At 39.5% G+C, this 23,823-nt stretch overlaps 1 protein-coding gene and 1 long non-coding RNA gene across 4 annotated transcripts in view; one reads left to right on the top strand and one right to left on the bottom strand.

The window, feature by feature from the left end:
* Window positions 1–14,415, bottom strand: part of CDADC1 (cytidine and dCMP deaminase domain containing 1) — a 48,495-nt gene extending 34,080 nt beyond the window's left edge. For both annotated transcript variants that reach the window (XR_015253304.1, XM_025924259.2), the window contains exons 1-3: window positions 14,202–14,415; window positions 13,286–13,386; window positions 7,508–7,582 (exon numbers count right to left, since the gene is read on the bottom strand). Coding sequence is in view for 1 of the 2 variants with exons in the window: in XM_025924259.2 (XP_025780044.1) it covers window positions 7,508–7,582; window positions 13,286–13,386; window positions 14,202–14,283 (258 nt within the window). In the remaining variant the exon portion in view is untranslated. The remainder of the gene's footprint in view (window positions 1–7,507; window positions 7,583–13,285; window positions 13,387–14,201) is intronic.
* Window positions 14,416–14,428: 13 nt separating this feature from the next.
* On the top strand, window positions 14,429–22,672 carry LOC147584776 (uncharacterized). 2 transcript variants are annotated; one of them, XR_015253337.1, is made up of 3 exons: window positions 14,429–14,664; window positions 19,321–20,104; window positions 22,311–22,672. It is a non-coding gene; the product is annotated as an uncharacterized LOC147584776 (long non-coding RNA). The 2 variants fall into 2 exon arrangements; XR_015253336.1 differs by having other exon boundaries at window positions 14,439–14,664; window positions 19,321–19,478.
* Window positions 22,673–23,823: the final 1,151 nt, after the last annotated feature.

Genomic DNA, 23,823 nt, shown 5'->3' with positions numbered 1-23,823 from the left:
GTGGCTCACTCGGTTGAGCAGCCGACTTCGGCTCAGGTCATGATCTGCGGTCCGTGAGTTCGAGCCCCCCGTCGGGCTCTGTGCTGACAGCTCAGAGCCTGGAGCCTGTTTTAGATTCTGTGTCTCCCTCTCTCTGACCCTCCCCCGTTCATGCTCTGTCTCTCTCTGTCTCAAAAATAAATAAACGTCAAAAAAAAAATTTTTTTTTTAAATAAATAAATAAAAAATAATCTCCCATGTTTTGGTTGTCTCTACCACGTCTTTGATTAATTAAAAAAAGTTGATTCTTTGCTATTAAAAGAACTAATTTTTTTTACAACTATTTAACTTCTGTATTTACCTTCGAAGTCTTTAATTATGACGGTGGTTAAAGTAGGTAAATAAGAGTTATTTCAGTGACTTATGATCCGATTTGACTAAGTGTTTTAAAACCTTTTGATATTTGTGACAAACTCCCCCCTAAAATAAAATAAAATAAAATAAAATAAAATAAAATAAAAATAAAAATAAAATTCTAAATGAAGTCTTTTTTGGCCTAGAATTAACTCTGGGATTTTTCAGAAAGTCCCTGGAAAATCACAAAAGAATTGTTTTTTCTCCTTATTTAAAAAAAAAAGAGAAAGAGAGAGATGTTAAACTAGGATAATTAGGCTTACATGATATGCTGAATTTCATGGGAAGCACTGTCAAATGAGAAGTAACACGAAGCCTTTTTAATGTATTTGTGCAGGTATATGTTACAAGTGTTCCCCAAACCGTATAAAATTCCTGGCATCTGATATGTCCTAGTATAATTTATCAGTCATAATTCCAGTTTTATCTTAAAATGTTGTAGGTCACAGAAATAACCAAATTTCTTTGCAACAACCCTGTAATGAGCTCTCATCAGATCATTAACAAGGAGGCATTTTTAAGTCTTCTGTCATTTACATTAGTTATTGTTTTACTCAGATGCTTTTGCAAAAGTGTTCCTGGAAAAGCTTCATCTTCAAGGAGATTCATGGAAAGCACTTTGACAAGCATAGGTTTCTGATAGCTTTAAGATCATAAAACTGAACTGGGTAGGGGCGCCTGGGTGGCTCAGTCAGCTAAGCATCTGACCTCAGCTCAGGTCATGATCTCATGATTTGTGGGTTTGAGCCCCACGTCGTGTTCTGTGCTGACAGCTCAGAGCCTGGAGCCTGCTTTGGATTCTGTGTCTCCCTCTCCCTTTGCCCCTCCCCTGTCTCTCTCTGTCTCTCAAAAATAAATAAATGTTAAAAAATTTTAAAAGATGTTAAAAATAAAATAAAAATGAACTGGGTAAAAATTTCTTGAACTATTGGAAAAACTGGAATCCAGCAGAACAAATAGTTAATACATAGGACTGAATGAACTGACAAGGAGAATTATAATTTTTTACAACTTTTTGTTTAAAGCATTGCTGGTCCTGTTTTTCCAAATTTAAGGAAACCTTTCTTTTAAGTTATGTATGACTTAAAGCAATTTGATATAGTATACCATTGTATACAAAGATGAAACATTTTTCTCCTTATCTGACCCCTCCAGAATTTGGAAACTTAAGTATTCTTTCCATGGCAATTTAGTCAGTTATTTGCATAAATTCAATGAGAATCTGGTCTCCTTATAACACAATCGGAAAGATTAGACAGTATAGACTGAATATAGACTCAAATATGACCAGACAGCTTTAAGGAACTACTTGGAAAGACCAGCCTGGTACCTTGCTTAAAGAGTTCCCAGCTGTCTTAACAGGTAAGTAAGGCCTTCTTGGCAGGCCTGGGAACTTCAGGATATTTGGGGGGACCTGAGGAAAGAGAAATTCACCCCAACTATAGATACTGTAGATAAAATCTGATGGCAAGTCCTTGGCTTAGTTTCCTGGCCTCAGAGGTTTTTAAGAGCTCAATCTGAGATTCCTTATGAGAAGTTTCTGCAAAGCCGTATGAAAAAAGAGCTTATATGGTCAATCACTATTTTTGCTGTACTTATGTAAATAAGGCCATGTTTAATGAAAACAAATTAATTTTACTGTAATTATCTTTTAAAATATGGGAGTAATAGTAGAGAGAAAAAGTATGTTTGCACCTTTGTCTGTATTAGATTCTAATTCTTTAGTCTTTGAGGTTTTGTTCTATACCTGTAAACTGGACTAGATCCCGATTCTAGTTACCTCAAATATCCGGCTATGACTCTCCAAAATAACATTCCCAACTTTCTCCCATGCTTCTGATTTGGAATTACTAAGAACAAAGACTGCCCTTGAATCTCCTTAGAAGAGATTATACTAGGTCCTCCTCACTCTCCAGATGGCAACGAAATATCAGGGACTTGACCCCTGGGTACATATGTCACAGCTGAAGAAGGCTGCACCTGACATATGGTCCTGTGCAAAGCTGAAGACATCAAAATCAAATTCACTAGGAAGAGAAGGAGCCAACATTGAGGTATACTGCCTTCTCCCAAGACATCAGATCCAAAACATTTCTTTTTATTCCTCCTCCCGTCTGATTCTCCTTTTACCTAATTCTTACAGATGAGGTCTTTATGATTCTTCTGTCCACGTTTTGCCTTGCTTGGGCCTTGAAAGATATCTCAGGCCATTACAAAGGGGTTAGTCCAACTTCCAAATGACTGTGGACTTGCCCTGATGCTGCCTGTACACTCTACATAGCCTTAAATTGCATTGGCCTCCATGGCTCACCTTTCAGGTTCAAACCTTTCAGACTCAAACGGGAATTACCAGGAAGCACATGTGAGTCAAAATTAGCTCCCTTTGGCAGATCCACTTCCCTGGTTAGGAGTGAGTACAAATGAGGCTGTGATAAGGAATCTCCTCAACTCTTTAAAGTATTACGGAATCTGTTGCTAAAAAAAAATAGCTACCCCCAAAAATCCTTAGACCTTCTGACTAAAGTCGTTCTTGGAAACAGGATTGCCCTTAATTATCTTTTGGCTGAACAAGGAGGTATCTGTGCTGTGAACAACACTACTTATGGCACTTAACACTTCTGAGGAAGTTGAAACTCAGCTGCATAAAACCACTGAACAAGCCACTTGGCTTAAGAAAGTGTATCCTTGCAGGGTGCCTGGGTGGGTCAATCCGTTAAGCGTCTGACTCTTGATTTTGGCTCAGGTCATGATCTCATGGTTTGTGAGTTCAAGCCCTGCAATGGGCTCTGTGCTGACAGCATGGAACCTGCTTGGGATTCTCTCTCTTCTCTCTCTCTTTGCCTCTCCCCTACTCTCTCTTTCTCTTTCAAGGTAAAAAAAATAAAATTGAAAAAAAAATTTTTAATTAAAAAAGAAAAGAAAGTATCTCCCTCAACACTCCTTTAACTTATTTAATTTTGGTTGATTTGGGTGCTGGGGAACCACAGCTCCAAAAACACTCCAGATTTGGGGGATTACCCTGCCTATAATCATAGTAGCCTCTCTGGCACACTGTATTCTCTCAAATACAGCTTTCAATGTGTGCTCACAGCCGCTAACCACCAAACAAATCATCTCCTTCAGACCAGAATATCAGAAAAGAAATGAAGACAATAACTGACTTTAAAAATGTGAACCCAAAGTCATGATCTGTGAACACCACAAAGATTCAGCAAAAAAAACCCACCAAAAGCAAAAACAGAACCCATGGTGTGTGAATACCACACAGAGGATCAGCAAAACTGCAAGAATTTCAGAGCAATAGCTAGGGGTGGCGCTAATGCCTTAAGTTTTGATCACATCTCTCAGGTGGAGTCGACCAAGAGACAACAGGCCCCAAATGGGAGTCACTTGTGCCAAGTCCACATCACCAGACTGTCACCTAATGCCTAACCCAATTGCATTTTCGCCAGACTGGAATTTCCTGGTCAGTTAGTAAGGAAATCCACCTGGTAGACTCCTGTAGTCCCCCAAAAGAATGTGACCTTGGCTGAAGCAATCCACTTTTTGCTAGCAACTTCCTTTTCTTGCCCCTTCTGCCTGTAGAAGTCTCCTATTTTTACAGCTTTGCAGAGCTCCTCTCTATTATATGACATGCTGCCCGATTCATGAATCATTGAATAAAACAAGTAGACCTTTATATTTTCTCAGTTGAGTTTTGGTTTTTAACATATGTAATAATCATATCGTATAGTATACTTGATTTATTAATAAACTGAAAGTTTTGTTTAGTTCTTTATCTGGACACAGTTTGAACAAAAGCACATTTCTCATTAGGTCCAAAAACTTTTCTGAATGTTAGCTTTATACCAGAAATTTTCTAAATCTAGGCTTTCTTAACCAAACAATGAAGGATTTAATTATCATTAATTTGTCCTACTGAAAAATGAATACACTTTAACCTAGTAAAGGGCAAGAGCCAAGTCAATTTGCTTGCTTCTTATACCACCTAGTCCATAACTACTTAGTACTAAGCTTCTACATGGTAATAAGGAAAAATTTAGAAAACCCTATGATTCTATACATGGATAAATGAAGCCCAGAGAAATTATGTGACTTTCTAAAAGATCCACAGGTGGTAAAAGGCAGAACTAAAGCAGAGGTCATCTTAACTGTTAAAAGTTAAGTCAGTTAAAATACTGACTAAATAAAGAGAATTCTCAACTTCTTTCTAAAAACTGGCTCTACCCATTTTTAGCACTATGGCAGTCTAGACTAATGTGGTTAGGTCCCACCTCCTACAAATATACAGATTTTACAATAAAAAAAAAAGGTTTTAAGTGTACAGTCAAGTTCAAAAGGAAGAAAGACTCACCCTGAGGTGTTACAAAGGAAGAGAGAACTCAAAGCCAGAGCCAGAGCCGGAAGCCTGAGCTACCTCAGCAGTATCCTACCCATAGCTTAAAAGCTGACTCTGCTTTTAAGCCCTGGAGGCTGGGGATGGGCTGGGATTCTAAAGAGGTATGAAATTAAAGCTAAAGTGTCCTAATTTACATTGATACTAATAAAAAAAGCTGGTGTAACAATGATAATATCAGATAAAACAGACTAAGTTAAAAAACAGTTCAATGTACGGCACAAAATAGTTTTATGCCATTTTCACAGGAAAGGTCTCTGAGGTATAGAATGTTAACCTGAATGTTGGCTTTGGGACAGATTGTTACAACATGAGGGGAATTTAGACTGAGAATAGGGTACTCATTATTCCCTACTTCCTTTCAAAGGGATTTTACTCTACAGTTACCCCAACAGGACACATTTGAAATTACTTTAAACATCTTAGAACAAAGCTATATTAACAGTCAAGTTTCAGGTTTCAGCTATGAGTATAAATGTCTGCAACTATGGAGAATGATATTCTGTGAAATGCCTAAAAAGGAAAGAATAGAGAAAGTTTTATAGAATTCCCTTTCTGGGCTAAACGAACATTTCCTAAACTGTAAGGACACTTAAAAGGAATACAAAACTCTTTCTTTTACAAAATATATTTCCAAAAATATATCTAAAACATGAAAGATCTATATTGGCTTTTAAAATAAGCTTTACATTTATCTTGAATTTATGAGCTCTTTCCCCATCCCATCCCCAAATTTCTTAATAGTTTTATGTCCTCTAAATACAAAGTATATGTTAGTATCTGCTCCTGAATACTTCCAGTGAGTTTAACTTCAGAAAAGAACTGCTAAGCCCTTATCAAAAGATCTCAGGATGCTAGAGCTCATTTTATTATACTGAACCAACTGTGACAAATGGAAATGGTTGCCATTAGATGATTTTAGATTTAGATTTTCTTAGTTAAGCAGACAGAAATAAAGCCAGACACCCTGACCAAAAAAGACTTAAAAAAAAAAAAAAAAAAAAAACAACGTATAGTAATAAGTTGGAAGTGTACTCATCAATTTATTATTAGAATAATCTTTTAGGCTAAGTTTATCACTTTTTGTCTAGAGTCGAGTTTTCACCTCAGAAAATCTCTTTTATTTTTCATTTTGTTTCCAGCTAAGGCCAAAATATCAAGTTTGAGACAAAGGCTTTTCCAATCCAAACTTAAAACAAAGCAAATAAAAGCCTAAGCTGCATTTCATTTTGCACTTCCATTTCCTGTAACTCCCAGAGGACTAAATCTTTTCAGGGGATCACTGTTCCGGATCTGAACTGCTTCACTTCACTGACGTCTTGGCAAGTCATCTACGTAATTTTAGTCACATAGCTTTTACATAAAACATAAGCGAAAGAGGAACACCTGGCTGGCTCTGTCGGTTAAGTGTCTGACTTCAACGCAGGTCATGATCTCAGGAGTTCAAACCCCCCATCCGGCACAGAGCCCACTTCGGATCCTCTGTCTCCCTCTCTCTCCGCCCCTCCGTCCCCTGTGAGCTCTCTTTCTCTCTCTCAACAAAACAAAACAAAACAAAAACAAACAAACAAAAAAACACTTAAAAAAACATAAGCAAAAGAGCACAGTCTGTTTTGGTAAACAATCTAGTATATTAAATGGTGAGTCAATTTTTTTTTTTTTTACCTTTGTCTTTCTTATAATTAAAAGTATCTAAATATTCAAAGACAAATTATTTCTATATTCTTGTTGGACAGGAAGAGTCAAGTCACTTTAGAGACTCACTCTCAGAACTAATCAGGAAATCTCCAGGAATGTATATTAGAGTCATCAAGGTAACTTTTCCCAAAATATACGTGTTTTGTCTCTTCTAGACACCCAATAAATTAAAATCTCTTTGGAAAACTCAGAAGATTAAAATAAGAAGGAAATACTATGCAATATTAAAAAGAACAAAGTTCATCTTACCAGCTCTGGGCTTTCATTTTACCCTTCTATGAGCTAGTATATCAGCCTGCTGCTTTTCATGGATGCTGGCAGAAGACATGAAAACTCCTGGGTCATTCACAGCACAGCAAGCAGAATGAGCACAGTGTCTGTGATGGTTCCCTTGCCCACAAGTCCCATAGGAGCCATGCAGATGGGCCCAGATGGATTTCTGGACAGGAAACCCAGATGGGTTGTGTGATAGGAAAAGAACACCAACCCTGGGATTCTGTTGTTTTATCACAGACAGCAAGCAAATCTCCTCTCTGTCCCAGAGGGAGACATTACCTCAACCCTCAAGGTTGCTTGCTGCAAACACAACTCTGAGAAATGGTCTAAGTCAATAGTAATTAGGGCCTTGCGTTGTGTAAGAGGCCTTGTGTTCTTTAAACCAGCAAGATGTGTTGGAGTACGAGAGAACCAGATAAGAATGTTTCTCAATACATTTATATAAACTAATATGGAAATGTATCAAGAGTTAAGTGTGAAGATTAAAATAAAAAAGAAAGATGTAGGAGCATATTATAGAATAACCTATAATTATTTGTGTTTGTTTGGTTTTGTTATTTACAGGAGAGACATGTATAGTCTTGTAAATGCACAGAAAACTTTTAGAAGGGTATATATAAGAACCTGCCTTGGAAGTGGGAATGGGAAACCTGAGTATAAGAGGGACTTCTATTCTACTTCATACCATTCTTTTTGCTTTGTTATGACAAACACATGTCTTTTTAACAAATCATAAAAATTCACCTGTTTTTTATCAGTAGATATTCTGGCCACCTCCTCATTATCTCCTAAGTGTCCATGCTTTCCCTCTTCCTTTTCCTAATTAAAAGCAGATTAAGGGAGAAAAAAGATTAGTACACAAAACACAGAATTAACTCAGTATTTCTTATTTGAAGGTTGTTTTTCTTGGCTTTGGATCATTCACTTTTTTTCCTGATGAAGTCTGCACTGACTTCACACACTGTTCCGGTTCAAGTTCAGACTACTTAATCTAGTAAGTAAGGCCTTTACAATCAGGCCCCTACATACTTTTCTAAAATACAGAAGGATTGAAAGTTATGGTCAGAAAATAAAATTCTGTAGTTTAAGATTTCAGAGTTGGGACAGTTTTGAGGAATAGTCCAGAGTGTGGCCATGGCTAAGAAGGACTAAAGGGCAATAGAAGTAAATGAACTGGTTCATGCCCACCCAAGGATGCCAAAAAAACAAAACAAAAAAAAACAAAAAAGAAGAAGAAATAAACTAATTGGAAGTGGGAAGATAAGAAACTACACAGTAAAGGTATCAGATATGGATTGTGGTAGGCAGAATAATGGTCCCCCAAAGACGTGCCTGTCCCAATCTCTGGAGACTGTGACTCCATTACATGACCATGGCAAGACTGTAGCTGGAATTAAGGCTGCTAATCATCTGACCCTGAGATGCAGGATTATCTGGTGGGCCCAATGTAATTACAAGCATCCTTACAAGTGAAACAGAGAAGCAAGAGAGTTAGTGCCAGTGTGATGCATCATGAGAAAGACTCAGCCTGCCAGTGCTGGCTTTAAAGACCGGAGGAAGAGGTTCATGGTCCAAGACATGTGGGCAGCCTCTAGAAGCTGGAAAAGGCAAGGAAAGGGATTCTTCCCAGAGCCTCCAGAAGGAAAACAGCCCTGCTGACACTTTGATTTTAGCCTAGTGAGGCCCATTTCAGGATTCTGACTTCCACAACTGTAAGATAACTATGTGTGTTAAGCCACCAACTTTGTGGTAATTTGTTATAGAAGCAATAGGACACTAACATAAGGATGTCCACAAGTAAAACTTGAAGTAGAAAGTTTTGAGCCAGGGACCAAACTCCTTCACTTATTAATTCAACAAATATTTATTGAATCCTTGCTCTGTGCTAGCCACAGACCTAGCTGCTTAGGATGTAGCCCTTACAGAGCTTATGACACAGGAAAATGACTAGGAAGTGAGTAGATAATTAAGACAGAGTGATACAGCAGAATTCTGTGAGCCCCGAAATAGGTGGGATACATAATAAATTAGAGAAAGTTTGAAAGTGCGAATGGCAAACTTGGTGAATGTTAACCTCTTAGTCTTAAAAAACAAAGGCTGGATGCTAGAAAAGGAATAACCTCTAAGAAGTTTATAAGAAGAGCCACATCCTGGGAATAAGGTTTCTATTCCAGCAGAACAGGAAGTGGAGAAAGTGATGATGTTGGTAGTGAAATGGTGGGGGTGTGGATGGTAGCAGTGGTGATGGTGATTACATGAATGATAATAATAACAATACCTAACAGTGAGTGTTTCCCAAGTGGCAAGCTCTAAATTATCTCTTTTAATCCTCACAACTTTACAGAGTTGCTCCTATATTGTTCCAATTTTACAGATGAGGAAATTGTGGCTGAGAGAGATTAAATAATTTGACCAAGGTCACACAGCTAATAAACGGGAGAGCCAGGATCTGAGCCCTAAATCCACCGTCTAAACCATGATGTTATCTGCTACTGTTCTGGAAAAGTACAGTGAGTACACAATGGGAAGAGTTGGAAGACAGGGATAATATATGATGTGTAGAGAAAAATGAAGCAATAATGCAGTTACTCTAATTCTTATACTAAGGTAATATTCAGGAAATTAGGTATGTTTAACTTAACTAAAATGAAAGCCAAACCAATAGGAGAAATTATTATTTTAAAACAGCAGCCATTTTCAATAGTGCTGATTTCTAGTCTAAAAGTTTTAATTAAATGTGCTTTTCCCTTGACAGCTCAGAGCCTGGAGCCTGCTTCAGATTCTGTGTCTCCCTCTCTCTCTGCCCCTCCCCTGCTTGCACTCTGTCTCTTTCTCAAAAATAAACAAATATTAAAAAAAAAAACAACCAAATACCTTTAAAAAAATTAAAAGAAAAAAAAGAAGGGGTTGTAAGCTAAAATATACTGAAGCTGGTAAAAATAAATGACAATCTAAATGTCCAGTACTAAGGGAATACACACGGTACATCAATACAATGGATTGTTATGCAAACATTAAAAAGATAATGGCAAACACATATGGCACATGGTATGTGCCAGTCACTATCTAAGAGCTTTATAAATACTAATTCAACCACTTTTCATAAAAGCCCCATATGGTATGTACCAGCTACATCCTACTTTACAGATGAGGAAGTTGAGAGAGGTAAAGTTACTTACTCAAGATTACACAACTAGTAAGAAATGGAGCTCAGATGTGAACCCAGCTAGGCTAACTACAAAACCACTAGCTATTCGTAAACTATTAGACTAAGTTGCTGTTTCAATGTTTATAATAGTATTACAGCATAAGCATTTTCCTATGTTAAGTGAAAAAGGCTGGATCCAGATCCAGAATGAAATGAGAAATCAAAGCCATTAATAATATGTGGAGCCAGGCTGAGGGTTGAGGGAGTGATTAAGAAATAGGGAGTGGGGCACTTGGGTGGCTCAGTCGATTAAGCATCCGACTTCAGCTCAGGTCATGATGTCACGGTTGGTGAGTCTGAGCCCCACGTCGGGCTCTGTGCTGACAGCTCAGAGCCTGGAGCCTGCTTGGGATTCTGTGTCTCCCTCTCTTTCTCTCTCTCTCTGCCTTCCCCCCGTTTGTACTTGGTCTCTCTCTCTCTCTCAAAAATAAATGAACATTTAAAAAATTAAAAAAAAAAAAAGAAAAAGAAATAGGGAGTAACAATGCATAACAGTTTTAATAATGTTAACATTTCACATAGGAATTGGAAGAGAAAACTACTCCAAGAGATACCATCTTTTCAGGAAGAGTAAATACCGGTATACATACAGACTTTATACCCTCACAAAAATCAACTCAAAATGGATCATAGACCCAAATGTAAAACACAAAACTATAAAACTCCAATTAATAACATAGGAGAAAACCTAGATGACATTGGGTATGGCGATGACATTTTGGATGCACAAAGGCATGATCCATGAAAGAAATCAGTGATAAACTGGACTTTATTAAAAGGAAAAACTTCTCCTCTATGAAAGACATTGTCAAGAGAATGAGAAGAGAAACCACAGACTGGGAGAAAATATTTGCAAAAGACACATCTGATATAAGACACTTATCCAAAATATACAAAGAACTCTTAAAACTTAACAATAAGAAAACAACCAGACTAAAATATGAGCCAAAGACCTTAACAGACACCTCACCAAAAAAAATATACAGACGACAAATAAGCATATGAAAAAATGCTCCACATCACATGTCATGAGAGAAATGCAAATTAAAACAAGATACCACTACCTGCTTCTTGGAATGCCCCAAATCCAGAACACAGACAACACCAAATACTGGAGAGGATGTGAAGCAACAGGAACCCTCATTCATTGCTGGTGAGAATGCAAAATGGTACAGCTACTTTGGAAGACAGTTTGGTAGTTTCTGACAAAACTAAATACACTCTTTATCATACAATCCAGCAATCATGCTCCTTGGTATTTACCCAAAGGAAGTGAAAACTTATGTCCACACAAAAATTTGCATACAGATATTTATAGCAGCTTCATTCATAATTGCAATAACTTGGAAGCAACCAAGATCTCCTTCAGCAGGTAAATGGATAAATAAAGTGTGTACATCCAGACAATGGATCTTACTCAGCGCTAAAAAGAAGGCAGTGATCAAACCATGAAAAGGACATGTGGGAACCTTAAATGCATATTGCTGAGTGAAAGAAATCAATCCAAAAAGGCTACATACTAATATATGATTCCAACTATATGATGTTCTGGGAAAAGCAAAATTATGGAGACACTTAAAAAAAAAAAAATCAGTGGTTTGCCAGGGTTGGGGGTGGAGGAAGGATAAATAGGTGAAGCACAGAGAATTTTTAGGGAAATGAAAATATTCTGTATGATACCATAATGATGGTTACATGCATTAAACATTTGTCCAAACCCACAGAAGATACACCACCAAGACTGAACTATAAAGTAAAATGTAGACTTTGGGTGATCAGGGTGTGTCAATGTAGTAGGTTCATCAATTGTAGCAAATGAACCACTCTGGAGAGGATGTGGTTAATGGTGGATATCACGTGGGGTAGGGGGACAGGGAGTACACAGGAAATTTGTATACTTTCCCGGAAACTTTGCTGTGAACCTGTAAGTGCTTTAAAAAGATAAAGTTCTAATCGTCAATAAGTTAATTCCTTAATTCCCTGTTAAAATTCTTCAATGTGGTCCCTACTTATAAAATCTAAACTCCCTTGGAAGGCATACAATATTTTTTATTAGCTGATTCCTGTATACGTTTCCAAGTTCATCTTTAGTCTCTTCCCTCCACCTAACTTCACCCTCCTCCGTGAGGACCACAAATTCTCTTACTCCTCCAGATGTTTCCATATGGAGTCCCTTGGCTTGGCAAATACCTACTCATTCTTCATGTCTCAGTGCAAATGCAGCCTTCCCAGTGCATCTTTCCCTCACTTCCCCATGTAGCACCTGGCCTGCAGTCTTCAGTCGTAGTAGCATCTCTGCTTATACTTGGTACTTGACTCTGCCATCCAATTGCATCTTAATTGTTTAAATGCTTAATTTTAGTCTCCGTTAGAAAATAAGAACCAAATCTTTTCTTTTTGTATCTCCAGTGGCAAGCACATAGCCATATCCACCATAATGAAGACATCAAAAAGAAAACGAAAAACAGACGGTTATGAATGACCTTGTAAGAGTACTGTGGGAATTTAAGGATTTATAAAAAATCATTTTGTGGAATATGTGAAACAACCTTTCAGCACAATTACTGACAAGTTGGAAACTTCCATAAACAGATGCAGAATACAAGTACAATTTTGCAAGAGAAGAAAAGCACAAATCCTGTGCTTATGGCCTTGGTCCCCTAAAACATTGGGAACCTACCATCATGCCACTCAAAGCACAGAGGAAAATGATGAGACAGTAGCACCTTGCTGCCCAAGGGCTGGAGAAAGTAAAGCTGTAGAATGTATGTGCTTCAAATCCACTGGCTTCTAGGACTATCTTTTTATACATTCCTAATCTGTTTTGATCACCTCTTTGAGATCCAAAAAAGAGACTTATTTAGGAACAAGAAATCAATTAGCACTCACAGATCACCTATTACAAAAGTAGATGCTAAAGGGGTATAAATAAGACATGGAAAAATAAGGTAAAATAAGACATGATTTCAACCTTCAAGTAATTTAGTTTGGTGGGAGAGGAGGAAAACTACTCACGTGAAACATCAACTGTATACAACTGAATGATAAATTATGTAATCTAATTGTCCAAACCAACATATAAATACCATTAATATCTGATAAACATGGCATAGTCTGAGATGGTTAACAATTCTATTTTTAGATTAGAAAGATGAGCTATTACAGCCATGAGTTACAAATACCACACTAAACCACAAAAGTACTTTGCAAATTTTAAGGTTTTTGGTTTGTTTTTAAGTGTGACAGAAACTGAAACAATCAAATCTTAGACCACTGCTTTTCTAAGTGAGAAAAACTATGGAAACAAAATATACCTGAGATTTTTGTCTTTGGGCTGTATTTACTGTTGGGAAGAGCTCCATCCAGAGACTGAGCAGAGTGAAAAGGTTGACTTTAGAAAGCCTTGGTATTTGACCTACAAAAGAGAGGCAGACACTTTAAAATTTTACTAATGATGAAAATAGGAACTAATACTCAAGGCCGTTTGGGTGCTAACGCCTTAACTCAGCTGCATTAGTAGGAGGCAGAAAAAAAGGATACGCGGACAAGACAATCAAGGGCAGGAGACTGGCTACAACCTCACTTTCAGCGACCTCCTCTGGCACTTTTCAAACTTGGGCCCTTTCTCCGGCCCTCACATGTCAAGGGTAAAAATGGCACAATTGATACAAGTAACTATGGGAACAATCCAAAGGAAGTTATGAGAAGTCCCTGCATCTGATGTCAACGTGGAGCAAGCTTTTCTTTAAATTGAGGTTTGCAAAAAGGGCAGTTGAGGTGACCTTTGCTGGCAAGGCATTGAAATACAGGAAAGCGTCACGTGTGGTTAATTTGGAAATCAAGTCAAAAGCACGGAATTTTCAAGCTCAATACTCGAGATCCCAGCTCTAGGTCCTGAGAGGAAAAGGAAAAGGAAAAGGAAAAGGAAAAGGAAAAGGAAAAGGAAAAGGAGAAGGAGAAGGAGAAGGAGAAGGAAAAGGAGAAGGAAAAGGGGCGGGGGGGGGGGAGGGGAGGGGTGGGCTGTGAGCGCGACTTCAAAAGCGGGTGCTGCCGGGCCAGGGGTTGGTTCCCCTGTGACAGAGGCAAGAAAGCGCCTAGGGCGGGAATGAGACGTCCCGGGGCAGAAGCTCAGGCGAAGAGGGGCAGGCAGGGAAAGCGGAGTTAGTCGGAGGCAGAGGCTCAGGGCAGAGCGAAGGCTGGGGTGGCAGCAGCAGGGTCCGGGACACTCACCAGTCATGCTGCCAGTCTGGGTGCTGACTGACCGCCCGGCCCCCGCGCTCTCCAGATTTTGCATCTGCCCTGCTTCTTTCATCCCAAGCCTAGCGGCCTCTGCTGCCCAGAATACCTCTCGCTGTCCGGCATGATCTTGGCCCCAGCGGCTCCACCTCTAGCCTCCTCCCAGCAACTGTACGGTAACTGCCAACTCGGCGCAGCCAGCTGACGTCAGAACTTGGCCGCCACTTCCGGGCGCCTTGTCTGTTGCGTTAGCGAGGCGTGGACGCGGTGACGAGAGGCTGCCCCTCTAGGGGCTGCCGGTTAGTTAAGAAGCGCTGCGCGATAAATCAGTTAAGGCCCGAATTTAGCTGTCTTCGCTGGTTTTGCTGAAGGCCAACTGAGGATGTTTTGGCCTGGAAGGCCCAGGGTGTACACACTCTAATAGAGTGATGAAGCCTGCGCAGACTTGAGAGTTTTGGTGAGAGAGTGAAGGGGAATTGAAATGGAAAGCTGCCCCATCGGTCACCGTCGAGATCTTAGAGAAGGGAGGAGGGGTTGGGGGGTTGGGGGGCGCGGAGCTGGGCGGCCCAGGTGGTTGCTACCATCAGTGATTGGACAGTCCTTAGGAACTCAGTGCCAGGGACAGCCATAGGGACGTTCTGATTTTCATCAAACATAAGATCTCAAGGGGTGCAACTGTGATTATGAAAAAGGTGTGTGTGTGGGGGGAGGGGGAGTACTCCTGGGAAATATGAGAAGTACCTGATATTGTAGATTTGTGACCAGTGCATTTTATTTGATTACTTCATAAGTGTCCCAGGCTGGAGTCAAATTGAAGCTCCACCCTTCCTCCCCAGTGACTCAGAGCCCAGTTTCCATAACCAACCCCTTATGTTATCATAACTTGAAATACTGACAAATAGCAAGACATAAAAACTGCTTTTTGAAAGCAAAAGCTGAACATTATTAGAATACATTATCTTGTGAAGGACTGAAGGGAATCTTCAGTGATGATGGGTATGGCTATGGTTCCTTAATTTTCACTACTGTATAGTATTTCATTGTAGCTATAAACCACAATTTATTTATTTAGAATGGCTAAAATAAAAAGTGCTGACAAACCAAATATTGACAAGGATGCAGACAGCTGGCTATCTCATACATTGTTGGGAGGAATATAAAATGGCACAGACACTTTGGAACAGTTTGACAGTTTCTTATAAATATACGTTTGTCCTGTCACCCAGCAATCATACTCCTGGGTATTTATGCTAGAAAAATGAAAACTTAGGTTCACACAAAACTCTGTATATGAGTGTTCATAGAAAGCTTTATTTGTAATAGTCAAAAACTGGAAAAAAGCCAAACAACCTTCAGTGAATGAATAGACAACAAACTAGAGAACATCCTTGCCGTGGAATACTACTCAATAAAAAGGAAGGATACATGCATCAACTTGGATGGATCTCCAGGACATTGTGTTGAGTGAAAAGAAAAAAAAAAAACAGTCTTAAAGTGTTATGTACTGTATGATTATATTTATATACCATTCTCAAAGTGTGGTGATGGAGAACAGATCAGTGGTTGCCAAGCGTTATGGTTGGGAGGAGGGTACCACTAAGAGGTAACACAAGGTTGGGCACTGACTGGCACCGAAAATAGTGTGTTAAAAACTAGTGAAATTCAGGGGCGCCTGGGTGGCGCAGTCAGTTAAGCATCCGACTTCAGCCAGGTCACGATCTCGCGGTCCGTGAGTTTGAGCCCCACGTCAGGCTCTGGGCTGATGGCTCAGAGCCTGGAGCCTGTTTCCAATTCTGTGTCTCCCTCTCTCTCTGCCCCTCCCCCGTTCATGCTCTGTCTCTCTCTGTCCCAAAAATAAATAAAAACGTTGAAAAAAAAATTAAAAAAAAAAAACTAGTGAAATTCAAATAGGGTATATACCTGAATTAATAGTTTTGTACCAATGTCAGTTCCCTGGTTTTCCCAATGTGCTATGATAATATATTATCATTGCAGAAGCTTAGAGAAAGGCACATAGGAACTCTCTATTATTTCTGCAACTTATTTGAGTTTTAAACTCTTTCAAAATAAAAAGATATAGCATCTGTATCATATATATGTATATATATGTGATTATATATTATATATTTATTAAATATATTAATTAAATATATTTAACATTTTAATATATTTAATATAATATATTTAATATACATTAAATATATAGTGTATATATACATTATATATATATATATATAATCCTTAATCTCTACAAGTCAAATCTACCCTTTGAACAACCATTAGCTTTGTTGCTCATGTCCTTCTCTTTGGATTTCTGTTTTCATTCCATTTTTAGTCTCATAGTATTTCAGAGTAATACTCTGAGTAAATACTCTGATTATTTCCTTTACTTTCTTGCTAGTTCAGCCATATTTTATTTAGCATTTTTTAGTACTTTGTCACAAATTTTTTTGGGCTATCTTATCTACAATATTACTGGATATAATGGTTCTGCTGCAAAGGAGAATAAGGACTAAAAAGGAGTACAAGACAAATGCTACCTCAGTGCTAAGAAATGGGACAAGCTCAGTTCAGGTGAGCACAACAAAACCCAGCTTAATCAATAAAATGGTTTTAAAATCAATAAATAATTCTTTATATCAAGTGGAAAGAGCATGGACTTTGATGTCAGACAGATAAACTATATTCACACTCTAACGACCCAAGTTATTTACTAGCTAATTTATGAGTTAGCCGAGACTAAGTTAGCTGTGGGTAACAAATAACCACCAAATCTCCGTGGCTTGCCACAACAAAGGTTTCTTTCTGGCTCACATATGCTGCAGCTCTGCCCCTGTGGATTGGCTCTGAGATCTAGGCTAAAGGAGCAGCCTTTGGATATTCTTTTTTCCTGGCAGAAGGAAAAGAGATGGCAGAACCACATGATGACTCTTAGAGCAAGTCTCACGTCAAGCCAGACTCCAGTGAGCTGGGATGTGTAATCCTGTTTCAGGGACATGCTGAAAAGGCAGGTACAGCAAATACCCTGACAGTAATGCAATATTAGTGAATTAAACTTACTAATCATAGATCCTTTGCCTGTCACTTCATGTCTTGTCAGTAAAAAGAACTCCCATATCCCCCTTTCCCACAATCTGCAGTTTTCAACCTTTTATCACATTTGTACCATTTTTTTGTTATTCTGTTACATTTGCACACCTCCCCCACCCCATTCTTTTTCTGAATCACTTGAGAGTAGGTCACAGACGCCTTGCCCAATCCCCTCTTGAAAACTTCAGTATGCATTTCTACAAAACAAAGACACTCTAACACATGCTAATTCAGCAGTCCAAAACAGGAAATCAGCACTGATCGAACACTACTGTGCAATCCACAGACCCTATTCAAAATTTGAAAAGTGTTTCAACATGTCATTTCTATTCTGGTACAGCATCCCATTCACTGAGTTTTGCCCTTCATTATTTTCCTTCAACCTGGGACATTTCCTCAGTCACTACTAAAGTCATTTTGCCTTCTGTAATTGATCAGTATTTTGTGAAGAGAAATTCCCCAAACTATGCTAACATCCTATACCAATCAAACCTCTACATGCCAACTGTAGCATTTATTGGTGAATCCCACATGAATTAATCACCATTTTTAAAAATTTTTTTAAATGTTTATTTTTGAGACAGAGAAAGAGAGCGAATGGGGGAGGGTCAGAGAGAGGGAGACACAGAATCTGAAGCAGGCTCCAGGCTCTGAGCTGTCAGCACAGAGCTCAATGCGGGGCTCAAACTCATGGACTGTGAGATCATGACCTGAGCCGAAGTCAGATGCTTAACTGACTGAGCTACCCAGGTGCCCCAATTAACTACCATTTTAATGGCTGTCCAGTTGTGATTTCTTTTTTCCATAATTCTTCCTACATATAGTACTTGTCATTCTAAAATAAGGAAGAGCTTTTCCCTCTTCCTCATTCATTCATTCATTCATTCATATCTATATGGACTTACGATTCCCATTTTGTTCAATGGGCTGTAATCTGCTATTTATTTTAGTGCTCAAATTGTCCCATATTTGATGAAATCCTCAAGTTGTGTCTTTTATCCTTTTGATACACCCTCATTGATCATTGAGCACTTCTTTACATTCTAGTACAACAAGATGCTCCAGACTCATCTTCTACATTCTCCACACCAGACTTAGAGTCAACCATTTCCCCAAGGAGCCCTGGTTCCTTTTAGTGTTTAAAAACTAAGATCTAGGCAGTAAGTGTGCTCACTGCTACTACTATGTTATTACTACTAGACCCTCTGAGAAGATAGATCTAGAAAGTATATTAGTATCTATATACATATATACATATACTCATGTATCTCTTTCAGCAGCTGTCTCTTTAAGAGTGCACAATGAGGGGCGCCTGGATGGCTCAGGTCCTGATCTCGTGGTTTGTGGGTTTGGGTCGAGCCCCACATGGGGCTCCGTGCTGACAGAGCCTGGAGCCTGCTTTGGATTCTGGGTCTCCCTCTCTCTCTGCCCGCTAACACTCTGTCTCTCAAAAATAAGTAAGTGTTTTAAAAAAGCATTGACCCCTTCAATTCTGGTCTAGCACGTCAGGGTTATTTCTAGCCTCTCCCTTTGCCGTATTTGTAAATCTCTTCTTGAACAGCAAGAAACCTCATTCCCATTATCCTCAATATAGTTTCTTCTCTTTCGCTTTCCTTCTCCCCCACCCCAATTCCTGTAATCTAATTTCCTTAGCACATTGATTGCTTCCTTGGCTTCCCCACCCATGCTGCTGCTGCTGCTGCTGCTGCTGCTGCTGCTGCTGTCACAGCCCCTTTGGCCTCTAAGGGAAGGGAGGAGAGGGGAGGGGAGGTAATGGGAGGCTATAAAATAGCTTTTGAGTGAATTATTCAGAGAGGGAAGAAAGAAGGAAGACATGAAGGGAGGGAGGGATGTACAGTGGTAATAGGTTTATCACAAATTTTCTTGAAGTCTAAATGGTCCCAAATAGCACAGTGCCTGGCAAAGCATAGATGCTCAATATCATTAATTATTGTCCTTCTCTTCTTTGTCTTCCATTTGTTTATTCTCTATAGAAAACCCACAACTTCTCCTTTTATTCTAGGTCCTATTGGTTGGGAATTCTAGTCCCAGCAGTGTGTTTATTTGAACAGAAACTTCTCACAACGAAACAAGCAGAGGTGGCATGGAGCCCATCATAAAGACGTGGCATCGATACTGGACTTGTTCCTATGCTGGTGTGTGGCAGAGACCACATACCTGGTTAGTAGAGAAAGTGTACCTCCCACTCAGTCTTGCTGTCTTACATGGAAGGCACATCATGACCAGTGACTGTCTTCTGCAAGCCTGGAGATTAGGTGGCCACAAGACTGATAGGGACTGCTGGTGGCCAGGGCACCCTTGTGGACAGTATTGGCCCTAATTTGGTCATTTTAAGCAAGGATGTAACCATAAACACCACCCTGCGTCCAGAAATTAAGGTTTCCTAAACAATTCTCAGAAGGCAGTTCCTGGCAGCACTTAAACCCCAAGAAAGCAAAGAGAAGCCTGAAACAAAATCCAGATGCCTTTCACAGAACATTCGCTTTGTTATGGAGGGCAGTGCTGCCAAAGAGAAATGACCTCTCAGGCTTACCATACATTGTCCCAAACGGTGTCCTCAGAAAAGTAAACGTAGTGCCACATAGATTAATGTGCTACAAAGTAAGAATGTCCAGGAACCTTGGGAATGTCTGTGCTCCCATGAGATGGAAAGGATCAGCAAGCCCACTTCCCGTATTGTCTGTCCTGAGGCACTCTGCCAGAAGGCCATCCAACAGGTGCCTGGGCATCACGGCTCATATCTCAGCAACTTTTGGGTCCTCATTTGTGTGGCACCCTCTGGAATGGTTTGGATCTTCCTTCCTTCCTTCCTTCCTTCCTTCCTTCCTTCCTTCCTTCCTTCCTTCCTTCCTCCCTCCCTCCCTCCCTCCCTCCCTTCCTTTCTTCCTTCCTTCCCTCCTCCCTTCCTTTTATTTTTGAGAGACAGAGAACTGTGAGTTCATGACCTGAGCGGAAGTCAGATGCTCAACCGGCTGAACCACCCAGGTGCCCCTGGTTTGAGTATTTCTAAATCAGCATCCTTGGGGCGCCTGGGTGGCGCAGTCGGTTAAGTGTCCGACTTCAGCCAGGTCACGATCTCGCGGTCCGTGAGTTCGAGCCCCGCGTCGGGCTCTGGGCTGATGGCTCAGAGCCTGGAGCCTGTTTCCGATTCTGTGTCTCCCTCTCTCTCTGCCCCTCCCCCGTTCATGCTCTGTCTCTCTCTGTCCCAAAAATAAATAAAAACGTTGAAAAAAAAAATTTGAAAAAAAAAAATAAATCAGCATCCTTGAAGAAGTCCTGTAATTAGACATGTTAGAAATCAACAGAAGAGACTAGAGGGACGTAAAGGGAGGGAATAGAGAGGGAGTTGATGGAATATCTACTATGCATCAGACACCTTATGTAACAAATAATGATAACAGAAGAGTATCTTACTGAGTATTTACTGTGTTCCGTTCTAGCTACTTTGCACATATTATTTACACCTTCCAACAAACTTGTGAAGTGGGTATCATTATTATTACCCCTATTTAGAGGAACGAAGACATTGAGTAACTTGCCCAAACACTATGGCTTGAAAGATGTGGGAGCAAGATATAAGTGTACGTTACTTTGTTTAATATAATTCTATGATATAGATGTTTATCATCTCCATTTTACAGATGAGGAAACTAAGGCCCCTGGAGCACCAACATCAGTATCACTCAGGAGCTTGTTAGAAATGCAGTCTTGGGCCCCAGTTTAGATCTATGGAGCCAGAAGCTGTACAGAACCACTGGACAAGACCAGAGGGCTCCAGCAGGTCTTAAACTTGCACATGGGTAAAAGTCATTTGGGGACTATGTTAAAACCCTGATTCCAGGGGCCAGCCACCAAAGACTCTGAGTCTCTGGTATTTAGCAGTAGTATTTTGGCGCTCTATAGAATTGCTTCTACCAAGTACCAAGATGATGTGTTTGGTATCCCATCATCTATCAACATTAGCTGATGTTAAAAATTAAGCAAAATGTTCAGACTAGTTAAGGAATAGGTATCAATGTTTTATTTAGTTCAGGGGTTGGCATGCTTTCTGTAAAGGCCCAGAGAGTAAATATTTTAGGCTTTAGGGACCATTCAGTCTCTGTCATATATCATGAAAGCAACCATAAGCAATATGTAAATGAATGAGCGTGTAGATGTTTTCTAATACAACTCAATGAACACTTCCTTCATCTGGCTTATAACAGAGAATGTCCAGTGATATCAATGAGACCTAGTTCAGCATGCATTTGAGCATTGGAGCTTTAAATACTTGGAGAGGAAAGGACTCTAAGTAAAATAGCTGATACTATAGGGGAGGAAAACAATTTTACTCTACCCTTCTAGATTCTTGGCTGAGAACTCTCCCATCTCCATAATAAAGACAGATTAACAAGATAAAACAAAAAATTTCAATTACATATGTAAGGGAGCCCCTCAAAGATATGAGACTCAAAGCTGGCCAGGCAGTTGAGATTTACATACTGTTCTGAGCTAAGGAAAAGGATAGAGGTTTGGGGCTTCAAAGAGGAGGAAGACAATTCTCAGGAAGATGAGAAGAGTAAATTAAATGTTTGGTAAGCAAATGTTTTTCCTGCCACACAGATAAGTCTCTCAGCTGAAAAAGCTTTCTCTGATAATGGCTCTCTTCCTGGTATGGGTGCCCTTTCTAATATTTTTAGGCAGTTAAGAAGGAGATAAAAAGCTTTTCCTGAGACTACCAGGCTTTGATTATCTTCAGCTCAAAATAATCCACATGCCAAAGTAGCATATTTTGGGGTGGCTTATTCTGAACCTCCTCAATACAATATTCCCGGTTAACTTTCTTCAGCTGAATCATAACACCTTTTCCGCTGGGCTAGAAAATCCTAATCCTTTATCAGGTTCTTCAAGGTAACCTCTCACCTGCAGGGCTATAAATTGCCACTGCTTCTATCTAGTATGTTACAAATTAAAACAAACTTGACAAGTAATCCTCATTTTATCATTTTCCAGGTGTGCAGTAATTTTTCTCATTGGCAGTAGAAGAAAAAGCCCTGTGAAGTTCAGTACTGTTTGCTGTAAAGATTATCGTTGAAGACACAGTTTTCTAGCTTATAGGATGTTACCTTGGAGAACCCACAGGGTAAATTCTCCTGTCTGCACTAAGTCACGTAACCTCCCCAATCAGACACCGGGAATGAGTTTCGTGTCCTCGCTCTCTCTGGTATAATCTTATTTTATCTACACTCATTTGTACTTACTTCCTACTTTCCCCATTAACCTAATTTTTGTCTTATTTTTGGCATTTTTGTAAATTGCCTTATGTTCTTTTTGGAATACAAATTTATTTAAATAAAGAGGATGTTCAAATTTGAGGATTCCTTAGTTTCATGTGCCTTGAGAAGGAAGAGGAAATGAAGCTGATATTTGCATACTCAGAAAAATACATATGATGTCCTTTATAGCAACTTAAATGTAATACACTCATATTTACATCATCACTTATATGACAAAGGTTGTATGTTCTTAGTTCACATATCCATCACACATGCCTCACCTAAAGGGATCTAAATAATCTAGACAGTTACTCTGCAGTGTTTCTTTTTTGTTTTTTCAAACTTTATTAAAAATTGTTAACATTTATTTATTATTGAGAGACAGAGAGGGACAGAGCATGAGCATGGGAGGGGGAGACACAGAATCTGAAGTAGGCTCCAGGCTCCGAGCTGTCAGCACAGAGCCCGATGTGGGGCTCGAACTCACCAACCGCGAGATCATGACCTGAGCCGAAGTCGGATGCTTAACTGACTGAGCCAACCAGGCGCCCCACAAAATTCTTCAACCTTTATTAGGTTGAAATAAGCTGAAAACTTTATTTTCCTCACAAAAAGCAATATTTTCTGTATTATTCCTAGATAAACCACAAAACTTATTTTTGCAGTAAGACCAGTTTTCCCGGTTATGTATATAAATCAACATGAGGCAATAGATATAGTCATGAAAAAAGAAAATAGGGAAAACCAGACAAATCAATTATTAGTGTCTGTAGACTCGGGTCCTGTCTTCTGTGCAAAATAGTGCTTACCGTACATCTGCTAAAAAGCTGATGGCCCGGTTAGGCCATGGGCACAAGAGGATGCAAGCAGCAGCAGCAGCAAGCGTGGGGCAACAACGGCCCATTCTTCCCTTTCTCCCTTTTTTTTTTTTTTTTTTAATTTATTTAGAGAGAGAGCAGGAGAGGGGCAGCACAAGAGGGACAGAGACAATCTCAAGCAGGCTCTGACTGTCAGCACGGAGCCCAACACAGGACTTGATTCCACAATCGTGAGATATGACCTGAGATGAAATCAAGAGTCAGATGCTTAACTGACTCAGCCACCCAGGCGCCCTGGCTCATTCTTCTATTTAATGGTAAAAGTAACTTATTTATTTACATCCCCTCGATAAACACTAAATCTACACAGAAATCCTCTGTAGGTGAGTGCTCGGTTTCTCACTTTCTATTAACCACCATTACAGATTTTTA

The sequence above is a fragment of the Puma concolor genome, chromosome A1 (genome assembly GCF_028749965.1).
Source record: "Puma concolor isolate L17-30 chromosome A1, mPumCon1.1.hap2, whole genome shotgun sequence".
Taxonomy (NCBI): Eukaryota; Metazoa; Chordata; class Mammalia; order Carnivora; family Felidae; genus Puma; species Puma concolor.
The sequence above is the reverse complement of the archived record's forward strand: the minus strand, read 5'-3'. Positions and strand labels throughout refer to the sequence as shown.